The sequence below is a fragment of the Calliopsis andreniformis genome, unplaced genomic scaffold, assembly GCF_051401765.1.
Source record: "Calliopsis andreniformis isolate RMS-2024a unplaced genomic scaffold, iyCalAndr_principal scaffold0022, whole genome shotgun sequence".
In the NCBI taxonomy this organism is placed as follows: domain Eukaryota; kingdom Metazoa; phylum Arthropoda; class Insecta; order Hymenoptera; family Andrenidae; genus Calliopsis; species Calliopsis andreniformis.
In genome coordinates, this window is record NW_027480432.1 from 9,246,860 (window position 1) to 9,265,966 (window position 19,107).

Here is a 19,107-nt window from a genome sequence, read left to right on the forward strand (position 1 = left end):
TGGGTTAGTCAACTCTTTTAAATCGGCAGCAAAGGTGATAACATTACAAAAGAAAATTATAAGTGAAGGGGTTAAAGACTTGTTTTTTGACATCTTATGATTTTATGATTTTATGAGACAAATTGTATTTGAGAGTGTTTCTTGAACTGTGAACTCTTCTTTTGAGTAAGCTCTGAATGCTATGCAAATACATAATATTTAAATTGTTTAATGGTATTTAAAGCCTTCAAATTTAATTGTATTCTTTTTAAAAATATCTTTACTATTGCTAATTTTATCAAAAAGAATGAAGTAAAATAACAAAATTTTCTTTGTCAACTAAATGCAAATTATAGGTTTAAAGGTATAATCATAGGTATCTATAGGTAACAACATAACAAGCTTGAAAATTACTAAAATATTTTAAAGACGCCTTCTGTTCTTAAAACATTGAACTATTACTTATTATTCTAAGATGTCCATAAAACATATAACTAGTTATTATGTACATATTTAATTAATTACTAACCGACTCCATAATAAACTCCGCCTAATAGTCCTTGTATTGAGCTATCAGTGGTGGTCGTGGACAGTTTTGCCGCGTAAGTGACAGCAGCAGTGAAACTAAGCGACAGGGTGACAGATTCTAGCGCCTCGAAGATAAGGGTATGCCATGGATTATATATTAACGAGTATCCTGTAAAAAGAGACAACTCAAGATTAATAATACTCTTGTACAGATTACTTAAAAAATTGGTAACACTTATAGTGAAAATTCTTAGTGTAAGAGAAATTTTTCTGTCACTTAATAATAGAAGCATACAGAAGCTTCATCTATATTTTATCATCGCCAAAGTTAAAATTTTAATGAAATTATTTTAGTTTACAAACTAAAATTCAAAAATTCTAGGCTACTAAAAATTCAAAAATTTTAGAATTACTCTGAAGAATTTTAGAACTCCTAGAAATTTTACCACTACTAAAAACAAGAATATTTATCATTTAGTTTTTGTAAGCTAATTTTGTGAAATTTTGTTATAAATTAATCATAGAAGCTAAGTAATTATTCAAGAATTTAAAATTTATTATTTAGCTTTTTCAAGTTAAAGTCGCTCGAAAGTTTTAAGACGAAAGTCACAGCAGAGGAGATGGGATTTAAAATGCTCACCGCAAAGTCTTATGGCGTAAAAAACGAACCCTATGAAAAGTACATTGGCATGGCCGATCTTTGATATGATTGGGCCCGATAGAACCAGTAATGGTATACCAGCTATGCCGCCTACGGTTATGGTGATGCCCATGAGTGATCTTGATCCTCCTAAATCTTGTATCAGCCAGAAGAGGAAGGACTCGATGTACCCCCAAGCGGTGCCTGCAACAAGAGCACTTGTTTAATAAAAATTCTTCGTGATTTGCATGAATACTGTCGCCTTGAATATTATATGTTACATAATTGTGCAATTACATAAAAGGAACAATCTGGACAATTATACAAGTCCCTACGAGAGAGTTGTTCAAAATTAACTTGGTAATTTGGAGATGAATATTTGGACTACTTAAGCATAAATATATGTTACTGAGGTATTGTTAAACATTTAAAGTGAGATTCTTTAACAATAACACAGTATTTTCTCCTCGTAAATTGTTACTCACAAATTTGTTGAAATTGTTTTCTCATTTTTTGAATTTTTCTCATTCTGCATTTTGAGAAGATAAAAACGAGTTATTAATTCTCAAAGTTACATTTTGAGAGATTTCATTCTTTATGAGCTTATTGTTTATACTGAGTCACGAGTTTATATTGACTGGATTATAATTCGATTTACGTTCACAATTTTTTAAAATTTCTAGAAACTGAATTCAAATATTTGAAATTAATAAAGATGTGTTTTTACCTAAAATGAAGCAAGCAATGAAAAGAGCTGCAGCCTCGATATTCCTTAAGACTGTGAAAACGTCACGGACAACATTGGTCGCTGGCGATTTGAACTCCAAATCAATGGCCAGCATTAGAACTCCTGACATGAGTTTCAGCGCTGCGTATAGATAAAACGCTGGCCTGAAAAATATAAAGTACCAAGAATATAAATTTCTGCATAAATTTTAAATAAATTTCTTTCTAAATCTTTTGTTCTTTCTTATGTAATTTTATAAAGAATATTATGTGTAAATTGCGGATTTTTATACAATTTCGTATTTCTATAAACACAGTTAAAGAAATGGAACAAAATCAGAAACTGACTTTATTTTTCAAATCCTTATTTTTCATATTTTATACATTTTTAAATATTATCTATAGCCAGTGCTTTTTTGTACGTCCACAATTTAAATATATATATATATATTCTAATTATTCTAATATTCGTATTCTAATTATTCGTATTCTAATTATCTGTAAAAGTATAGTAGTATTATTTCACTACTTGTTCTATCACATATTAATGACACTATTTTTACCTAAAATCAGTGTAGCTCTTGCCAGTGCTAGCATAATCGATAAGAAGCCCAGAGAGTGGCGACGATATCATTCCTCCAATACTTCCATATATCCTTTGAAGACCATAGTCAGCTTTTTGTTCTCGCAATATCGCGATCACCGCACCCTCGAACATGGCGAACGTGGTGCCACCGATGACACCTGCACAAATATTATTTTTATTAAATAAGAATATTACTTTCTTTATAAAGAAAGAAATTCCATTATACAGAGGCTTCGATAACAGGTGTCGAGATTTTGAAAGAATAATTCTGCATGCTAAAATGAGTTCAAATAACAAAACAACGTTTGAGGTTTCATTTCACAGTCATTCATTGTTAAGGATACGTTTCTAAAATGCGCGTGAAACGTGGCTGACTTTGTGACTTATTCTACTGCCAAGGTGTATTCTGTCAGTCGTCAGACAAAGCGATCTCAGTAGAATAAGTCAAGTCAGACACAGCTCACACGTATAAACATATTTTAAACGTCATTTTAGCTATTAATAATTTGTGTTTATATATATTAATATAATTACTATAATTGATTAATAGGATATATATTAATGAAATTTGTCAGTTTTTGTATTCGTCTTATTTTGACGCGTGCAACCACCCTTTTAAATGTTTAAGGGTATCCTAGGTGAAACAGGCTACCTAAGTATCTCCTCTGTCTTTGATAACAAAATTTTAAAAAGCTAAAAAAAATGATCCTATACAAAAAATCGTTCTTTCATGATATTTCTCCTTCGAAACGATTCGAAGCAAAGGAAGCAAAGGAAATAGTTAGATGGCTTGCTTCAGCGTAGACACCCTATATACATAAATGTCTTTATAGGTGTACAAAATAAGAAACTATTTATATTATTTTGATTTTCACGTCTGAAACTAATCTTCCATTTTCTCATATATTATATAAATCTTTTGTATTCTATAGTCTACATTCTTTTCACAAAACTTTTTTACAAGGTCTCTTCAGATATCTATCTTCTTTATAAAAACATTAATACAATTCTATAAGTGTATTTGAAATTACAGATCAATTTATAAAATTGGCAATACAAGATCCAATTAGGTAAAACAGGCAGAAATATATGTATTTACAGAAATGTTCTCTTTTAAGATATCAAAAAATTCGAGTCTCTGTTTTTAAATTTTGCAAGTCGTTTGTTAGAAACTTTCTTTCTTAAAAATTATGCATTTAAAAAAGTAAAAACTCACTGATGAACACTCTGATAACAAAGTACAGCCAAAAAGTCAGTCCCACGTTGTACTCGACCACCATATTCATGTTAGAGCACATTTCCTCTCGAGGTGCAGTAACAATGCATCTCTTGGTGCAGTCATCGGTGCCCACACTTCCATAAGGTTCTGAAGTCGAGGACTGATTAAACAGCGGTAGACTTAGAACTATCCTCTCTGTCTCCAAATCAGGATTCCCACAGGTGATCTTTTGATATTCGTTTTTGTTCCACGCTATTTCCTCTGACAGATATCTTTGTCGTCCCATCTCGAGATCGATGTCTGTCGTGGAGAATTTCTTCAGCTTTGATTTGTACGAATGGTGATTTATTGACTGACTGGTGTTATCCTGAACAATTGACATCGTTAAAATTTATGTCAAAAATAATGCTAAACTTTTCAGTTTCTCTTTAAGCAATTTTTATTTTTATTCTATTTTTGTGTCACGAGAAATCTTGGTTCTCCATCTTAATTAAATCGATGCATACTATATATGCAAGTAATTTAGATTACTTTTTAGAAACTTTATTGTTTTTGTTTGAACAAATCATAAAAATGGTGTAAGTAAGTAAATTAACTTTTAAAAGGTTGTACCAGCTGTGTTAAAAAGTCATGTATACACTAAACTAGAATTATTAAAGTATTATTATGAGAAATGTCTAAAGAAAAAAAGTATGGGAAATGTGCCATCAAAAGCAAGATCTCCACATTTTTTTATGGCAGAAGATTCATGAAATTATTCTGAGAAATCAACAAAACAGAACACACTAATGACTGGTTTTATTTTTCTATTCTAATCTAAATTAGTGCTTCTTAAAAATATTAATTAATTCACCTACTTGCTCTATATCAATCAAATGGGCTCACCTTCTGCGCTAATATCGGATTGAAAGCACAAAGCGTTCGATTCTCATACACTCTGTTCGACATGGCAGTGTCTAGTGTCGACGTCTCAAAATCTTCGATGAACCCTGACACAGTGCACGCAAATTCATATAATCGATTCGTTGGGAAAAAGTACTCGTTCTTCGAGAGCTGTCGAATCGAGGTTTTAAAGTACTCGTTGTTCCTCAGCTTTCTATATTCCCTTATGTCTTCGTCTTTGATCTACGAAATTACATTAAATTAGTGTATTAACTGCTTAATAAAGGGATGTGAATTAAGGAAACCCACAATCCTAAAAAGGTAAACAGAAATTATTTTTTGTATCGTTAATTCTGATAATATTTGTTATTTCTTTCTCACAGTTTGGTCAAATTTTATTTCACTCTGAACACTAGGGTGAAATTTAACATACAAAATAACATGGAATATAACACAGATACTGTAGTGGCCAATAAAATTGTGACACTCGCTAGAAATATTATTTGTTGAATATGAAAGTAATTATAAATATAGTACCTAAGTATTTCTAAATTATTATGGAAGTCAAAATTTTAAGTAAAAAGGGAGAATTAAATCCTAAATGACAAATATTACAGATGATTACTTCTCATGTAATAGTTAAACTAAAAGTAGTGATATTTATAAGGTAATACGATTTTAATGGCTACCTCTGTGCAATTTTTTATTTTTCTCTCTAAGATATGAATACATTTTGGTTGTGAATTTCTTTAAACAGCATCCAGATTATTCTACTGTGTTCTAGAATTTTTTCTTCTTTTTTTATCACGCAATACGTACCTGTGGCATGTCATTTTGAGGAATCGTGAACTTGAACGAAGCATCCTTACCCGTCTCCATATTGTATCGTTTGATAGTGTACATCCTCGACGATAGAATGTCACTATCATTGAGGAAGTCTATATGACACGAGTACCTGTAAAAAGTAGCACTAAAAATCTCGTTCCAACATTCCTAATCGTTTTAATATTCTCTTCTGGTATTTTCATATATCTTGTGCCCTATTATACAGGCTGTCCCAGACATTAATACTAATTGTATTAATAACAGTGTTATTATTGCTAATATTTACTACATTAATAGATTAATATCTTGTTATAATAATTAGTAAGAAACAGTAATGATATACAAATATAATATAGATGCAATATATTAAGAAACCAGTTAATTTCATCATGACCAAATAACAAGTAACAAATACTAAATTACGATATCAAATAACAAATAATTTATTATTTGAAATACTAAATATATCATTTAAATGCAAATACATTAATTTATTTTCTATGTGAAATACTTCATGTAATAATAGTATTATTTCAAAAATAGGTTATTTTTTAAATAGCTCTGAAAATTAATTTTAAAGTAATATATTTTGAAAATTTCTCATAATTCCCAGGTCTGGAATCAACGAATAGAATTTAGCTATACTTCGTACATCTTCTTGCACAGTAATCAGATTTCGCTCAATTCTTGGACTCTATACTTATATCTTCGTAGGGATATTTCTATCATTATCCAAATACACACAGTTTTAAAAACAAATAATTGTACAATATTAATATGGCTTACAATTACATTCTCAGACGTAGGCCACAAAAATTTGTCAATTCAAACGTCCAAGTGTACCATTCATGGCACATTAACAGCAGTAGAACTATTTATTATTTATTTATTTTCTGTCGTAGCCAAGTAACTTTTTCGAGCACTTTTTATTCTCATTTAGTTTTGTTTTTGTTAATTAGTCTTCCAACGTTATTCTAAATCTAATAATAAAAAAAAATTCGTGGAACATAATACACGTATGTCTCATTAGCCACGAACGAGTTAAGTTATTACTTCTTGTTTCTTTTGAGTTCCCTCAACATCCTTTATGGCTGTTTAATTGTGCATTAGAAATATCCTGCGATGTCGCATGCGAGACCATTACTTTCAGAGGATATTAGGTATGCATAGAATAGAGTGGCAAGCAATAATTAACGTTAATTGGTCTTACCCGCAACTCTCGAGTCTCGTAGAGATCTCTGGCTTTAATTTAGTTTCGCAAGGATGGTTCTGGCTCATGGTGTACAGGAGGCCATTATTCCCTGTGCATCCGAGGTCCATCACGACCCTGTCAGGGAACTCCACGGTTATCCTGCCTATCGGCACGAGCAGCAATAACAGTGCTGCGACACCGCCGAAGGAGGAGAACACGGATAGCAAAACCTGAAAGATAATATCTTTTCTATTAAGTTTCTATTATAGTTACAGTAAGTGATTATTATCCGAAATGCTCCGAGATTCAAACCTGAAGCACTCTTTTCGTGACTAGTTTTATTATCTTCCACAGTTTGTTACTCAATAATTTTCCAAGGGTTATAGGAAGCTTTATTGTACGCTTATTCTTATTCCAGTGAATATTCGTAACTCTGTATACAGTATGTCCCACGAAATCCTGGACAGTCGATTATTTGCTGACCTATTAAAGATACGAAAAAAGTTTTTATATGAAATTAAATGGCAAGAGGGGGCTGATTTATTGGCCGTAACAATTTTTTTTTATCATTATTGTTTACAGAGATATGAAAGTTAAATTTGGTTTTTTAAATGGGATTATATATATATTTTTTGATCAATAGATAGTACGTTTCAAGACGAATTCAGCAAACATTGATGTATACACCTTTTTTCAAATAGTTTTTAAGATATTACGCGTAAAAGTTTACTGATTTTCGGTGGAAGATTTAGGCCTGCTGTTCCTACCACAGTCTCTTTGTATGAGTTTCAAGAGGCACGGTTTAACCCGTAGCATCTTAAGTGTGGTCGAGAGTCGAGACTCCCTACTGTGCTTCCTGGTCTCGCAGATTTTCTTCCACCGAAAATCAGTAAACTTTTACGCGTAATATCTTAAAAACTATTTGAAAAAAGGTGTATACATTAACGTTTGCTGAATTCGTCTTGAAACGTACTATCTATTGATAAAAAAAATATATATAATCCCATTTAAAAAACCAAACTTAACTTTCATATCTCTGTAAACAATAATGATAAAAAAAAATTGTTACGGCCAATAAATCAGCCCCCTCTTGCCATTCAATTTCATATAAAATCTTTTTTCGTATCTTTAATAGGTTAGCAAATAATCGACTGTCCAGGATTTCGTGAGACATACTGTATGATTATTATCTTATTTTTGCAAAATTTAAGCTTGAATCTCTTGAATCAAGTCAAGAATATGTGAAAAAGTGCAATTTGACACGAAACGTGAAATGTCTGACTTGAGACTTATTCTACTGCCGATGTGCACTATCCAGGTCAGACATAATGCAGCCAGTGGAATGAGTCCTAAGTCAGACACATTTCAAGCAAATTTTAGGCGTCTTCTCAACAGTTAATGATAATAAATTTCTCAATAATTAATAATAATAAATAACTCTGAAATAGAATCTGACAAGGAATTTCTTCATTCTTGATTCTTGTCCTATTTTGACATGTAGAATCATTTTTTTAAATTTCTGATTGTTGCTGTCGAACACTCTGAAAATGTACATCTGTGGTTTTAAGGCAAAACTACATGAGTAAGATTTAAGAAAAAGAATTGAATTTTCGATTTAATTGAAACCTATAAGATGGAATTTGTATCCTCGACATCAGCAGATTAGATTAAAGAACCTTTTTTCTTTACAAAAGTAAATATAATCGAAATTCAAGTCCATAATATCTACATTATTCTTAATTCTAATTCAGATTCAAAACACTGAACATGAATATCTCAAAAACACAAAAACCTGTTACGTCATTTTGCCTCACAACTACAGGTATAAGAGGAAATAAAGAGTGAAAAATAGTCATTAAAAAGTCTTTTACTTTGAAGTTTCCCACACGATCAGCAAACATCCCTGCCAAAGGTGGCATCACCATTGCAATCACTGGCGTTATGGCGCTCATAATAGCAGTCTCCTCCACGTTGATGCCTAACTCCCTCATGTGAATCGTCAAGTATGGATAAAGTACATAGAGTGCTGGAAATAGTGACTAATGTTGTAATACTGCCATTATGCTACATCATGATTAAGAAAAGGTGAATGGATCATGATAATTTAATTGGTAACCAGGAAAGTTCAGTCACTTTTGCAGTTAAAATACGATCGCTTGGATTCTAAATACAAATTCTGAATTTTATAAACTATTTTTTAGAATTTAAAAAAAAATACAAGTGATCTTATTTTAATTTCAAAAACTACAGAAAATTCTTGGTTACTTAATATTGAATGTTATTAGCTAGATAAAAATGGCAAAATAATATGTAAGTTAACAAACACTTACTCGATGCCTGAACAAAAAATATCATCTTAAGAGGCAGCAGCTCCTTGTGACGGAAGTCTTTGATGATCCTCCGAAAGAAGCTCTTGATTAGCATCATCTTGTCGCTTGTAGAAAATCTTTCTCAGTCGTACACGAAAATTTCGTCAAAAATTAACAACGAGAACTCGCTGTCGAATGTTAAGAATGGCTCCAATCACCGAACACATTTGCAACGCTGTTTCGTCACCGATGCATGATTCTTCTTCCTGTTGAAAGAATGTTGTCAAATTACCTCGTCGTGCATTCAGCACACAGCTATTTTTAAACAGATTCAATATTCCGACGCAATACTTAATAATTTTGTGAGAGTTAAAAATGTGTATAGCTTTACAAGTTTTAAGATATGGTTAACTATTTTTATGACAAGTGTATTGGGAAATGACTTGGCAAGTCTGAAGGAAAAAGAACTTTTTCACATTTTCAATATTTTTAACATATACATATTCTAGACCCTCAACGAAAACACGATGTTACTAATTCTGAAAATACTTTTAAAAGGACTTATTTTTCATTACTATTATAATTTTATATTATTCTTCACTTTAAGCCATTTTTTAAGTTCCTCTTCTTCGTCTTCACTTCTTGACAATTTTATTACAGTCCACAAGTGCCACGAAAAATTAAAACGCAAGTAAGACCAGAAGACAATATTCAATCTCAATGACACAAAACTAATTCCCAAGCAACTCTCGCGTCGACCCAATAATTACCACCTCAAAAGTTTCTTCTACGACACGTGGCCATTTTTACAAGCACATACAGCAGAAAGTAGCTCGTCCTCAAGTTGTCCGATTTTTCGAGGACTATCCCGTGTCAGAGGAAAGTTGTGCAAGGAGAAATGGAAGAAAGTTCACGATCGAGTCGATTAATCTGCGAGTCGATCACGGCGCGAGTTTTGACACGAGCCAGATTCGAGCTCGTCACAGTAATCGTGACACTTTTTGAAGCAACTACCGTTGCTCGCGCGCGGCCAACTTTTGCGCGCGTATCACGCGCGTCAGCTGATTTTCCAACCACTGTCGTGCATCCTGTATGAGCTTCAAACTCGTTATCGAACTGGCTTGAATAATTATCGAATGTTCAGATAAATGTATACATTTATTCACGTTACACGCTCGATTAGGTAGCCGAGAGAATTTGAAGGATTCTTGTTGCTTTAGAGAAAGACGTATTTGAGATAAGAGTGACAAAGTAGGCGTCAGGAAAGTGTCTTATTTTATTATCCTTGGCGTCGTTTTAGGTTGGTTAGCGATCGATTATTGAGGAATGGGATCTAGAGTGAATTTATAGACTAATTACCTGTTTCTTTTTTTAAGTCGAGGTGGTTGAAATGTGCTTGTTTGAATTTGTCCTGCTCCTTTGAAAAATTGATGGGAAGTGGCTGTTTTTTATTAATATGGAAGTTGGTTAAGAGTAGAAACAGAGTTTTGTCATTTTGCATCATAGTTTTTTGAAGTTTCTATATTTAATTCAGGATTTTTAATTTGGTCGAAGGAAACAGATTTTATTATTTATAGTATTTCGTGTTTGCAAATTTGGATGGAAGTGTTTAGTGTTGAGCTTCTATTTATGAGTGAATTAATAATAAATTCAAAGTAACTATTTTTCAACTATAACTTTAATAATATGTAGTCATAAGATGCTTCAACATATTCTTTAAAATTTCTCAAGATAAAAAATTAAACGATAGTCGAAGACAACCTCTAAAAGTCTAATTAAAAGTTCTTATTAGAATCCCTAAAAATCTAATTAAACGTTCTAATAAGACCCTTTAAAAATTTAAGTCAAGGTTCTTATTAGAATGCCTAATCTTATTAGAATCTCTAAATCGAATTGAAGGTTTTACTAAAAACCTCTAAAAGCCTAATTAAAAGTTCTTATTAGAATTCCTAAAAATCTAATTAAACGTTCTAATAAGACCCTTTAAATATTTAATTCAAGGTTCTTATTAGAATCCCTAATCATATTAGAATCTCTAAATCGAATTGAAGGTTCTAATAAAAATCTCTAAAAATTTAATTAAATGTTCTTCTTAGAATCCCTAAAAATGTAGCTAAAGGTTCTTATTAGAACCTCCAAAAATGTCATTTTAAAAATTAAAATAGAAAAACCTGGAAGGCGCTTAAACCAATGACATATGGTTTCTCTTCAGACACAAACCTTTAAAATATCATTATATTTTACAGTCACATTTCTTCAGCTCAATCAAACTGAATTTCGAATTTTATCAATAGAGAAATGATAGCCACGGCGATATATAAATACAAATGTCATGACTTTTACATAACGGTTTCACATGTGCAGCGCGTCCTGTGTCGCGCGTCAACTTCCGCTCCAAAGAATCAATCTGCTCCTAAATGCATATAATCTGGGCAATTGAAGTAAGAGATGCAAATGCACAAATTCTGGTATAGAAATAAATCAAGTCTGTGTTATGAAAGATTTCCAAAGCCTTCGTTGCCTATGAAAGTCAGCTAATTAACATTTTATCAGATTGTCTTAGAGTTAAGAAAGCTGATGACTCAAGGGTAGTGTACAATCTTCGTATCTATTTTTCCGGTTGGTAGATAATTCTATTCTTAATCGCGAAAAATGAATGCATTTTCTGACGTTGCAAAACAAAGTGAATTTAAAATTTTAAATATTGTAGAGTCTAAAGTACGAACTCCGAAATACATAGTAAATATTTATTATCAGGCTACATTAATTCTTTGTGTACTTTGTTTTAGAACGTAGTCATAGTTTTAGGAGGATCAGTAGAATTTGATAAGAGCTACTTTTGTCAAACAATTAATTACTGAAAAATACCAATCAGTTAATTACGTATATTTAATTACTTTTATTTTTCTTGAGTAGAAAATAATTTCAAACTTGCGACCAGTAGCATATCTAATCTTGATTGTGTACCTTTGATATAGTAGCAAGCTTATAGCGAATAAGTAGGGTAACTGGTCTGTTTAACGAATATTTAGCGACTACTTGACAGTTTTTGAATAATTTAAAGGTGATTTTTGAATTATTATGCATTAAAATTAGTAAAGAGTTGATTATTATATATTTTTCTATTTTTATTAATTTTTGGAGGGACATAGTTGTTAAAACAATTAAAACTATGTTGATTAAAGTAAACTTTTATCACATTTACTAGTCACTAGTCACTAGTCACTAAAAATACTAGAATTTCTGATAACAATTTACTTATTTCTTGTTTTATAATATAGGAATATAATACTTTTAATAACACAATGAAGTCTTTATTTTAGTCTCTGACGAGCCACCGTTTCTGAACACTTTTGGTATCAAAATGAATATAAATTACACTGTTTCCCAAAATAATATTTTTAGAGAATATTTTCCACATTTTAAGCAAAAATTACTGCAGAATTTTTTATCTATACTTATAATGAGAAACAACTTCTACTTTAAAAACTATAGAAATTTTTCACGCTTACTTTTGAAGATATTCTTTTTTTTAATTCTTAAAAATTGTATTCGATATTCAGTGCTTATAACAGACACGATAATTAAGCTAGGTGCCTCATTAATCAACTGCAGATTTTTATGCAATTTCCAGCTTTCATAAGCACAAGTGAAGAACAGAATTTACTCAAACTAAAATTGTCTTCATCTTTCAAATATTCCAATTTACACTATTTTCATATTTCCTATTATGTGCATTCCCTAACTTTTCCCACATTCCAAATTTCCATAAATGCATAAAAATCCACTGTCTATCCATTCGAAATCTAACACACATCAGCTCCAGGAAACAAGCCCAACGATCCATCATCTCCTATTTCAATGCAGAGAATTCGAAACCCAGAAACAAAAACATAGAATCAACCCGGATACAGCTCTAACCTCGCAAGAACATATATAAAAAATACAATGAATTATATAACAGAATCAAATTTATTTGCTAAAACATAATTAAAACCTAGACGTCGAAAAATTCTAGACAGCACAAAAATTCTATTTCCTCTGTTCGACAAGAAAAGAACAAATTCAGTAAGAAAAGGAGGATCGCGTGGCACACGTCCCTTATCGCTCGCTCTCTCGTTATCATCTATTGTGCAGCCTTCGAATCACGGCCTCCACTTGTCCAGGCGCACCTTCCCTCATCTTTAATTCATTCGATCGTGTTCCACGCGATCCCAGTCGTCAGGGAACGTGACGACAGAGAGGGGAATCGAATTTCTGTTTATCGGATAAATTCGATCGCGTCGAGGACTAGAATGTGAGGAGATGCTTATTGAAAGTTCGCGTGATGCCTCGCGAAAAAAATGCATAATTCAGGTCGGCTCGACGATCCAATCGGCGACGTTACGCGGAAATAATTGCGTCCACCTTCGGTTGCGCAATATAGATACTTGCATAATGATTTATGACACAGACGTCGATCTCTTTCGACGTTTTTCGTGGTTTTGGTTGGAGAAGATTAATACGTGCAATTATGGTACATTAGGCTCGTGTAAATTGGCGAAATTTTTGGAGTTTCTTCGTCTCGAGGCTACACGTGCGTGTGGTTGCAAAGGAAGTGACATGGAGAGATTTTGAGGTGATGAAAAAATTCAAGAAAAGAACCTGTTTTGAGTCATTCTTTTCATCTTAAGCTGGAGCTACTTTGATTGAACTTTTAGGGCAAAAATACTTACAGAACTAGAGGAATTGAAAATTAGAAATGGGAATGAGTATGTGAAAAGACTTTGAAGATTTGAAAATAAAAGATGCGGGAGAAATAAAAAATTTCAAGTCTTCGAATGCATGAACATTTGAAGATTTGAAATTGGATAGTTTGAGAGATTGAAGATTTGAAAGTTTAAAAATTTCAGAATTTGGAAGCTTTAAATATTTGAAAATTCAATATTGAACAGATTGAGAGAATGAAAATTTAACCATTTTAAGGCTTTGTTTACTTAGAAGTTCAAAATTTTTAAATTACAGAAATTCGAGATTTCTATTTTAAGTAGTTGAAGATCTGTATTTTAAGTACTAGGAAATCTGCTTGCGAGAAAAACAATTTAATTAAATCTGTGATCGTGAAAAATCGTGTATTATGTTGGCAAGTAGTTGTATAATTAATATTGCTTTAACGTCTGTTTCGTGATTCAATGCACATACCTATACAAGAGAGGAGTACAGCAGACGTAAAAAGACATATTAGCAAATGTGATATTTAATCTTACAATTTTTTATCTTGAAATTAATACGAAATTGACTTCTAAAGAATCTTGTTTGAAACAGATACTATACATATAGCACTGAATTAATTTTTTGAATATGAAAATTGTTTGTAATTATGTTTTCTATTTCTCTTTGTAAACACGAATTTGTCTTCGATGATCAAAACACTGAGCAATTATAAACAATATTTAATGATGATATAATATTTCATGATATAATAGTGATTGCTGTTCCTGATTATTTCTCAATTACTATTTATATGGTATTCTTGTTTTGATGTCTACAAAGGATGATCCAAATATCATTCTTTTAATTTTAAATATGCAGAATTACTGTTTTTCAAGACACTATAGGGAATATTCTAATCCTCAATAAGCCTTTCTGACAATGAGTGTCTTTTATACAATTTTTAGTCATTCGTAAACTTATATCAAGAGAACATTGTAACTAAAAAACAAATTCGTATTCGACTTTTCATCACTTTTAATTGTTATCTTCTTTCAATATGGTGGGTTATTCTGTATATTTTCTTCTACCTGTTGCTGATTCTATTCTATATATAATATAGTTTCACAATTCTTCTTTCTATCCAAATGTTTACAATAATGCTGATATTTCTCCCTAAATTTGCAAAATCAGATCCACTATACACTTCCACCCTCTATTTTGCGTTCCATTTTAACTTCAAAATCTGTAACACCTACAACTCGTATACAGGGTGTTCAATAACAGATGTAAAAATGTTAAGAAGTTTTTGTACACATCAAAAGAAGACAAAAATCAAGAATGAAAGAATTTCCTTTGAAGCTACGTTTCAGAGTTATTGATTATTAAGAAAACGTCTAAAATTCCCATAAAATTTGTCTGACTTCATACTTGTTCTACTGTCGACGAGCGTTAGTGAAGATGGCACACTTAATAAAACATGTCTCGAGTCAGACACAGAAAAACTAGTAGAATCAGTCCGAGATCAGTAGAATAAGTTCCAAATGAAGCACAGTAGAACTAGTCAAACATGGCCTGAGTCAGACATAGCAGGGTCAGTACAACAAGTTCTAAGTCAGACACAGTGCAGCCAGTAGAATGAGTCCAAAGTCGGACACAGTGAAGTCAGCTGAATAAATCGCAAGTCAGACACATTTCACGCTAATTTTAAACGTTTCTAATAACGAGGCTTCAATCACTCTGAAATGAAAGGTGGTTCTTAGCCAACTATGTTGGTCAAATGTGAGTTCGTTACTAAATGATGAATACAAAATTAGTATGATGCTATGTATATTATATTAATAATACTTAACACTATTTAAAATATGTCTGACTTCATATTAATTCTACTGCCATGTGTATTAATCAGGTCAGACACAGTGCAGCCAGTAGAATAAGTCCAAAGTCGGACACAGTGCAGTCAGTAGAATAAGTCCCAAGTCAGACATATTTCACGCGAATTTTAGACGTTCTCTAATAATTAGGCTTCAATCACTCTGAAATGAAAGGTGGTTCTTAGCCAACTATGTTGGTCAAATGTGAGTTGGTCAAATGTGATACTATGTAAATTATAGTAATAATTTTTAACACTATTTAGATTTATTGAACAAAAATTAAATTTTAATATAATGGTTGCAACATGAAAATAGAATATTCAGTTCACTAGTGGTTAGCTAGAATTGACTAGCTTCATTGCAATAGACAGACAAATTTTTACACAAATCTTTTTCTTTATTAGCAATTATGAAAAAAGTATATGAACAATTTTATTGAAATTAATATAATCGCTACATAACGTTTCAATATAACCTCATTTCAATTTTTAAATGCTTTTTAACATAGTTTTCCTGTTTTAGATACAAAAGGTAGCTGAGAGGCAATTATTTTATTCTGCCATGTATCACCCTATTAAAATGTGTCAATTTTTATTATTAATTTCTCGATAACTATACAGTAAATCGGTTTCATATTTTGCACTAGAATTTGTTGTAATGCAAACTATTGGTCCTTAAAATTTGAACAAAGTCTTGTATTTTTGAATTTAGCTAAGAAATATTTTAAATGTATTTTACTAGTTTTTATTTTTAACCCACTTTTACGTGTAAAATCACTTCTTAAAGCTTCTCAAGCACCTGTTATTGAACACCCAGGACGTGTCTGTATGTTCCACGTGATTTTCCAGTTCATAGATTTCGAAATATCGAGTACTGTCGCGATACCTCGCGAATTTCGCTGTAAAGCACGTTTACATTTTCATTCCGCGGTGGTTCCCTTGAAATTGATGTTGCCTTTATCGGATCGTCGATTGTTTCCAAAGCTTTTCGATAGCGGAGTCGCTTATACGCAGCTCGAAAAGCGATTCGTAATCAGAGACCTGCATATCGTTTTCTGCCTGTGTTTTGCAAAACATACGACGGACGTGTTTTAATTTTACAACGAGCCTTGTTTCTTGACCGTCGAAGAAGGTTGTTGCAAATGAAATACTTTCGTCTGAGAAGGCGAGATAGAGTAGTCGAATTGATTCAATTCGAATAGTTAATTAGTTGCTAATTAATTCTTTTTTTATTAAGCTATAAAATCTCTACTGGGCTAACATTACAAAAATAGACTAGAGTCACATTTAGTAATACCTTAGCCTAGAGTTGGTAATTATAACAATACATTTCTACATTCTCTTTTAATGGTGCAAACAATGAGCGTTTATCCATTTCAGTAAATTATATGATGAGACATTTTTCAAGCAAATTAAGAACCAACTGAGAAAATGAATGGAAACGTATTTCATCTGCTATATTCTATGGTTAAAGTCTTGCATTATACTAATTAACTAGTGATACTTAGTGTTATATTTAAAGGATGGTGTGAACGTAGAAATTGGTTATAAATTATGGAAAAAGGAGTCTGAGATATATTTGTGATCTAAGGTTGTACAACAAGTAGGAAATACTAATTGCAGTCATAGGTGAAAATAAACTGTTTTGAATAATTAAATACTTGACTCTTGCAAATTATTTAATGAGAGAAATACAACTAATTTAGTAATATCTGTCAGCTGTGAGTCACTTAACTCGAGGAATTTAAATTAGTTATGAATTATCTTTTTTCTTATAAGGCAAGATTATTTCATTCTAAGAACTGCAAATAAATTAATTACATTAAAAAAGCTGTAAACAATTTAAAAGAAATTTGAGGTATTTTTTTAAATAACGATATCAATGTTTTGTATACTATGTACTGCTAATAATTCTAGTAAAATTTATTTGAAAGCCATGAATGAATTACTTGCACAAAAATTAAAGAAACTTTTATTCTATTATCGATACTTTCCATTTTTTGTAAAGAGTTTCAATAATTAAAATCCAGTTCTTTGAAATGTATAATTTTGAGTAAGCATGCATATTTACAAAGTGGTGGTGTACGTTTCAATGAAATAATGTTCAGGTAATTAGACTTTCTAGTGAACCACACGCAGGGTGTAATTAAACCTTCAATTAAACGGCGCTTAAATAATTGAATCTTCGATCCAACCTTTTAATTACAGTTCTTGCGAAAATATAGTGGTACTAAGAAATGTTAATACTTCATTTGATATGGTTCGTTAATTAAAAAGACACAGCTGACCTATTCTTTAAATTCCCACGAAAAAGAATCCCCTCTATTGTTAAAAATTACATAGTACATATCGAATGAAAAATTTCCCATTTTTATAACTACTATAATTAAATGGTAACTCCAAGAAGAAACATGTATTCTAATAAATAACAAACTATAAATAATATTCACTCAAAAATATAAAGAATTGATAAAAAGAAGTTACAGAATGTTTAATGTAATTTTCTTAAAGTAGAGTAGCTGTGATTTAAATTATTTCCAAAAATGTCTACTGAAACAGTTTAATATTAGAAGAAAAATACTAGTCGAATTTCTTAAAAATAAGTTCCTCTTAAGTTCTCAAGATTCACTTCCAGCATCTCAAATAAGAAATTTGCAACTACTTTCGTTTAACCAGAAGACAGCCAATACTACTTTTAAGTTAAATTGCACAGCATTGCAAGAGCGTGGGGAGTCTTGGTCTTGTTAGATTGACGAGTTTGTTCAAATTCCCTTCGTGATTGCAGTGTCGTCAGTGAAACTGCGGAAGCGCGATGAAACCTCAGAGATCGATCTGTCATTTATCCAGACTTCCTTGGCGAAAGAAAATTTATTTCTTCGAACTAATTAAATTCCTTTTTAACTGCACATTCGCTAGCAGCGAAGAGGAATTCCTTTTACAGCTCTTTTCCTTCACCTTTGCGTAAAAGCGATGAGTATCTCGTGACAGTAGATACATGGCAGTTATTTTTATAGAAGTGGGAGATGTTCATTGCAGACATAAGGAAAAGACTGTGGAGAGAATTTAAGTGATTGATTCTTTTTTAGAAAATCGTTAGAAATGTTAACACACAATTTTTCTAGAATCTATTAGCCATCAAATTTCAAGTGACTAAACTGCTAAGAATAATTCAAGGAAAGATTTTAAAATGAAGAAATGCAGAAAATGGACAAATTATGAACTATTTACAATATTTTCTAAAAGTACTGTAGGTACACTTAAAACAATTCGAATATAAAATAAAAAAGTTCACTTAAGGCGTGAAGAATTATTACTGAAATTATTATTAGAATGTAGCGTCTTGCGTCTCATACAATTGAAATTTAAAATAAACAATTATTTAAGTTTTAGCTACTTCATTTAAAAAAAACTATATTAAAAATTCTTAATAATTTTTCCCTATTTGCAGTAAAATAATTATATAATACAAATCAAAGATTAACCAATTATAAAACGGTTCAGAACCAAATACAAAAAGGACAGCCAAAGGGTTTATCTTTCTCCCACCATGATCAACTTAAGATTTATACCGATAATATGGAAACAGAGTTCATCGAAAGTTCTAGCAAGAAGCATTTTACATACAGGTTCGGCTTTCCTTGTCCTTTCACTCGAACAGT

The 19,107-nt window shown here is 31.5% G+C and overlaps 1 protein-coding gene and 1 long non-coding RNA gene across 2 annotated transcripts in view; one reads left to right on the forward strand and one right to left on the reverse strand.

Annotated features, from left to right (window-relative positions):
• The window catches only part of LOC143186641 (uncharacterized), a 76,607-nt gene that overhangs the window by 40,598 nt on the left and 16,902 nt on the right, over positions 1 to 19,107 (forward strand). The gene's annotated exons all lie outside the window — the stretch shown is intronic.
• LOC143186640 (uncharacterized) overlaps positions 1 to 19,107 on the reverse strand; it is a 41,475-nt gene that overhangs the window by 2,827 nt on the left and 19,541 nt on the right. The window contains exons 2-11 of the mRNA XM_076390347.1: positions 8,908 to 9,152; positions 8,449 to 8,603; positions 6,596 to 6,807; positions 5,380 to 5,515; positions 4,564 to 4,803; positions 3,676 to 4,045; positions 2,437 to 2,617; positions 1,875 to 2,038; positions 1,148 to 1,351; positions 509 to 676 (exon numbers count right to left, since the gene is read on the reverse strand). Of these exons, the coding sequence (XP_076246462.1) occupies positions 509 to 676; positions 1,148 to 1,351; positions 1,875 to 2,038; positions 2,437 to 2,617; positions 3,676 to 4,045; positions 4,564 to 4,803; positions 5,380 to 5,515; positions 6,596 to 6,807; positions 8,449 to 8,603; positions 8,908 to 9,004 (1,927 nt within the window). The 5' untranslated portion in view covers positions 9,005 to 9,152. The remainder of the gene's footprint in view (positions 1 to 508; positions 677 to 1,147; positions 1,352 to 1,874; positions 2,039 to 2,436; positions 2,618 to 3,675; positions 4,046 to 4,563; positions 4,804 to 5,379; positions 5,516 to 6,595; positions 6,808 to 8,448; positions 8,604 to 8,907; positions 9,153 to 19,107) is intronic.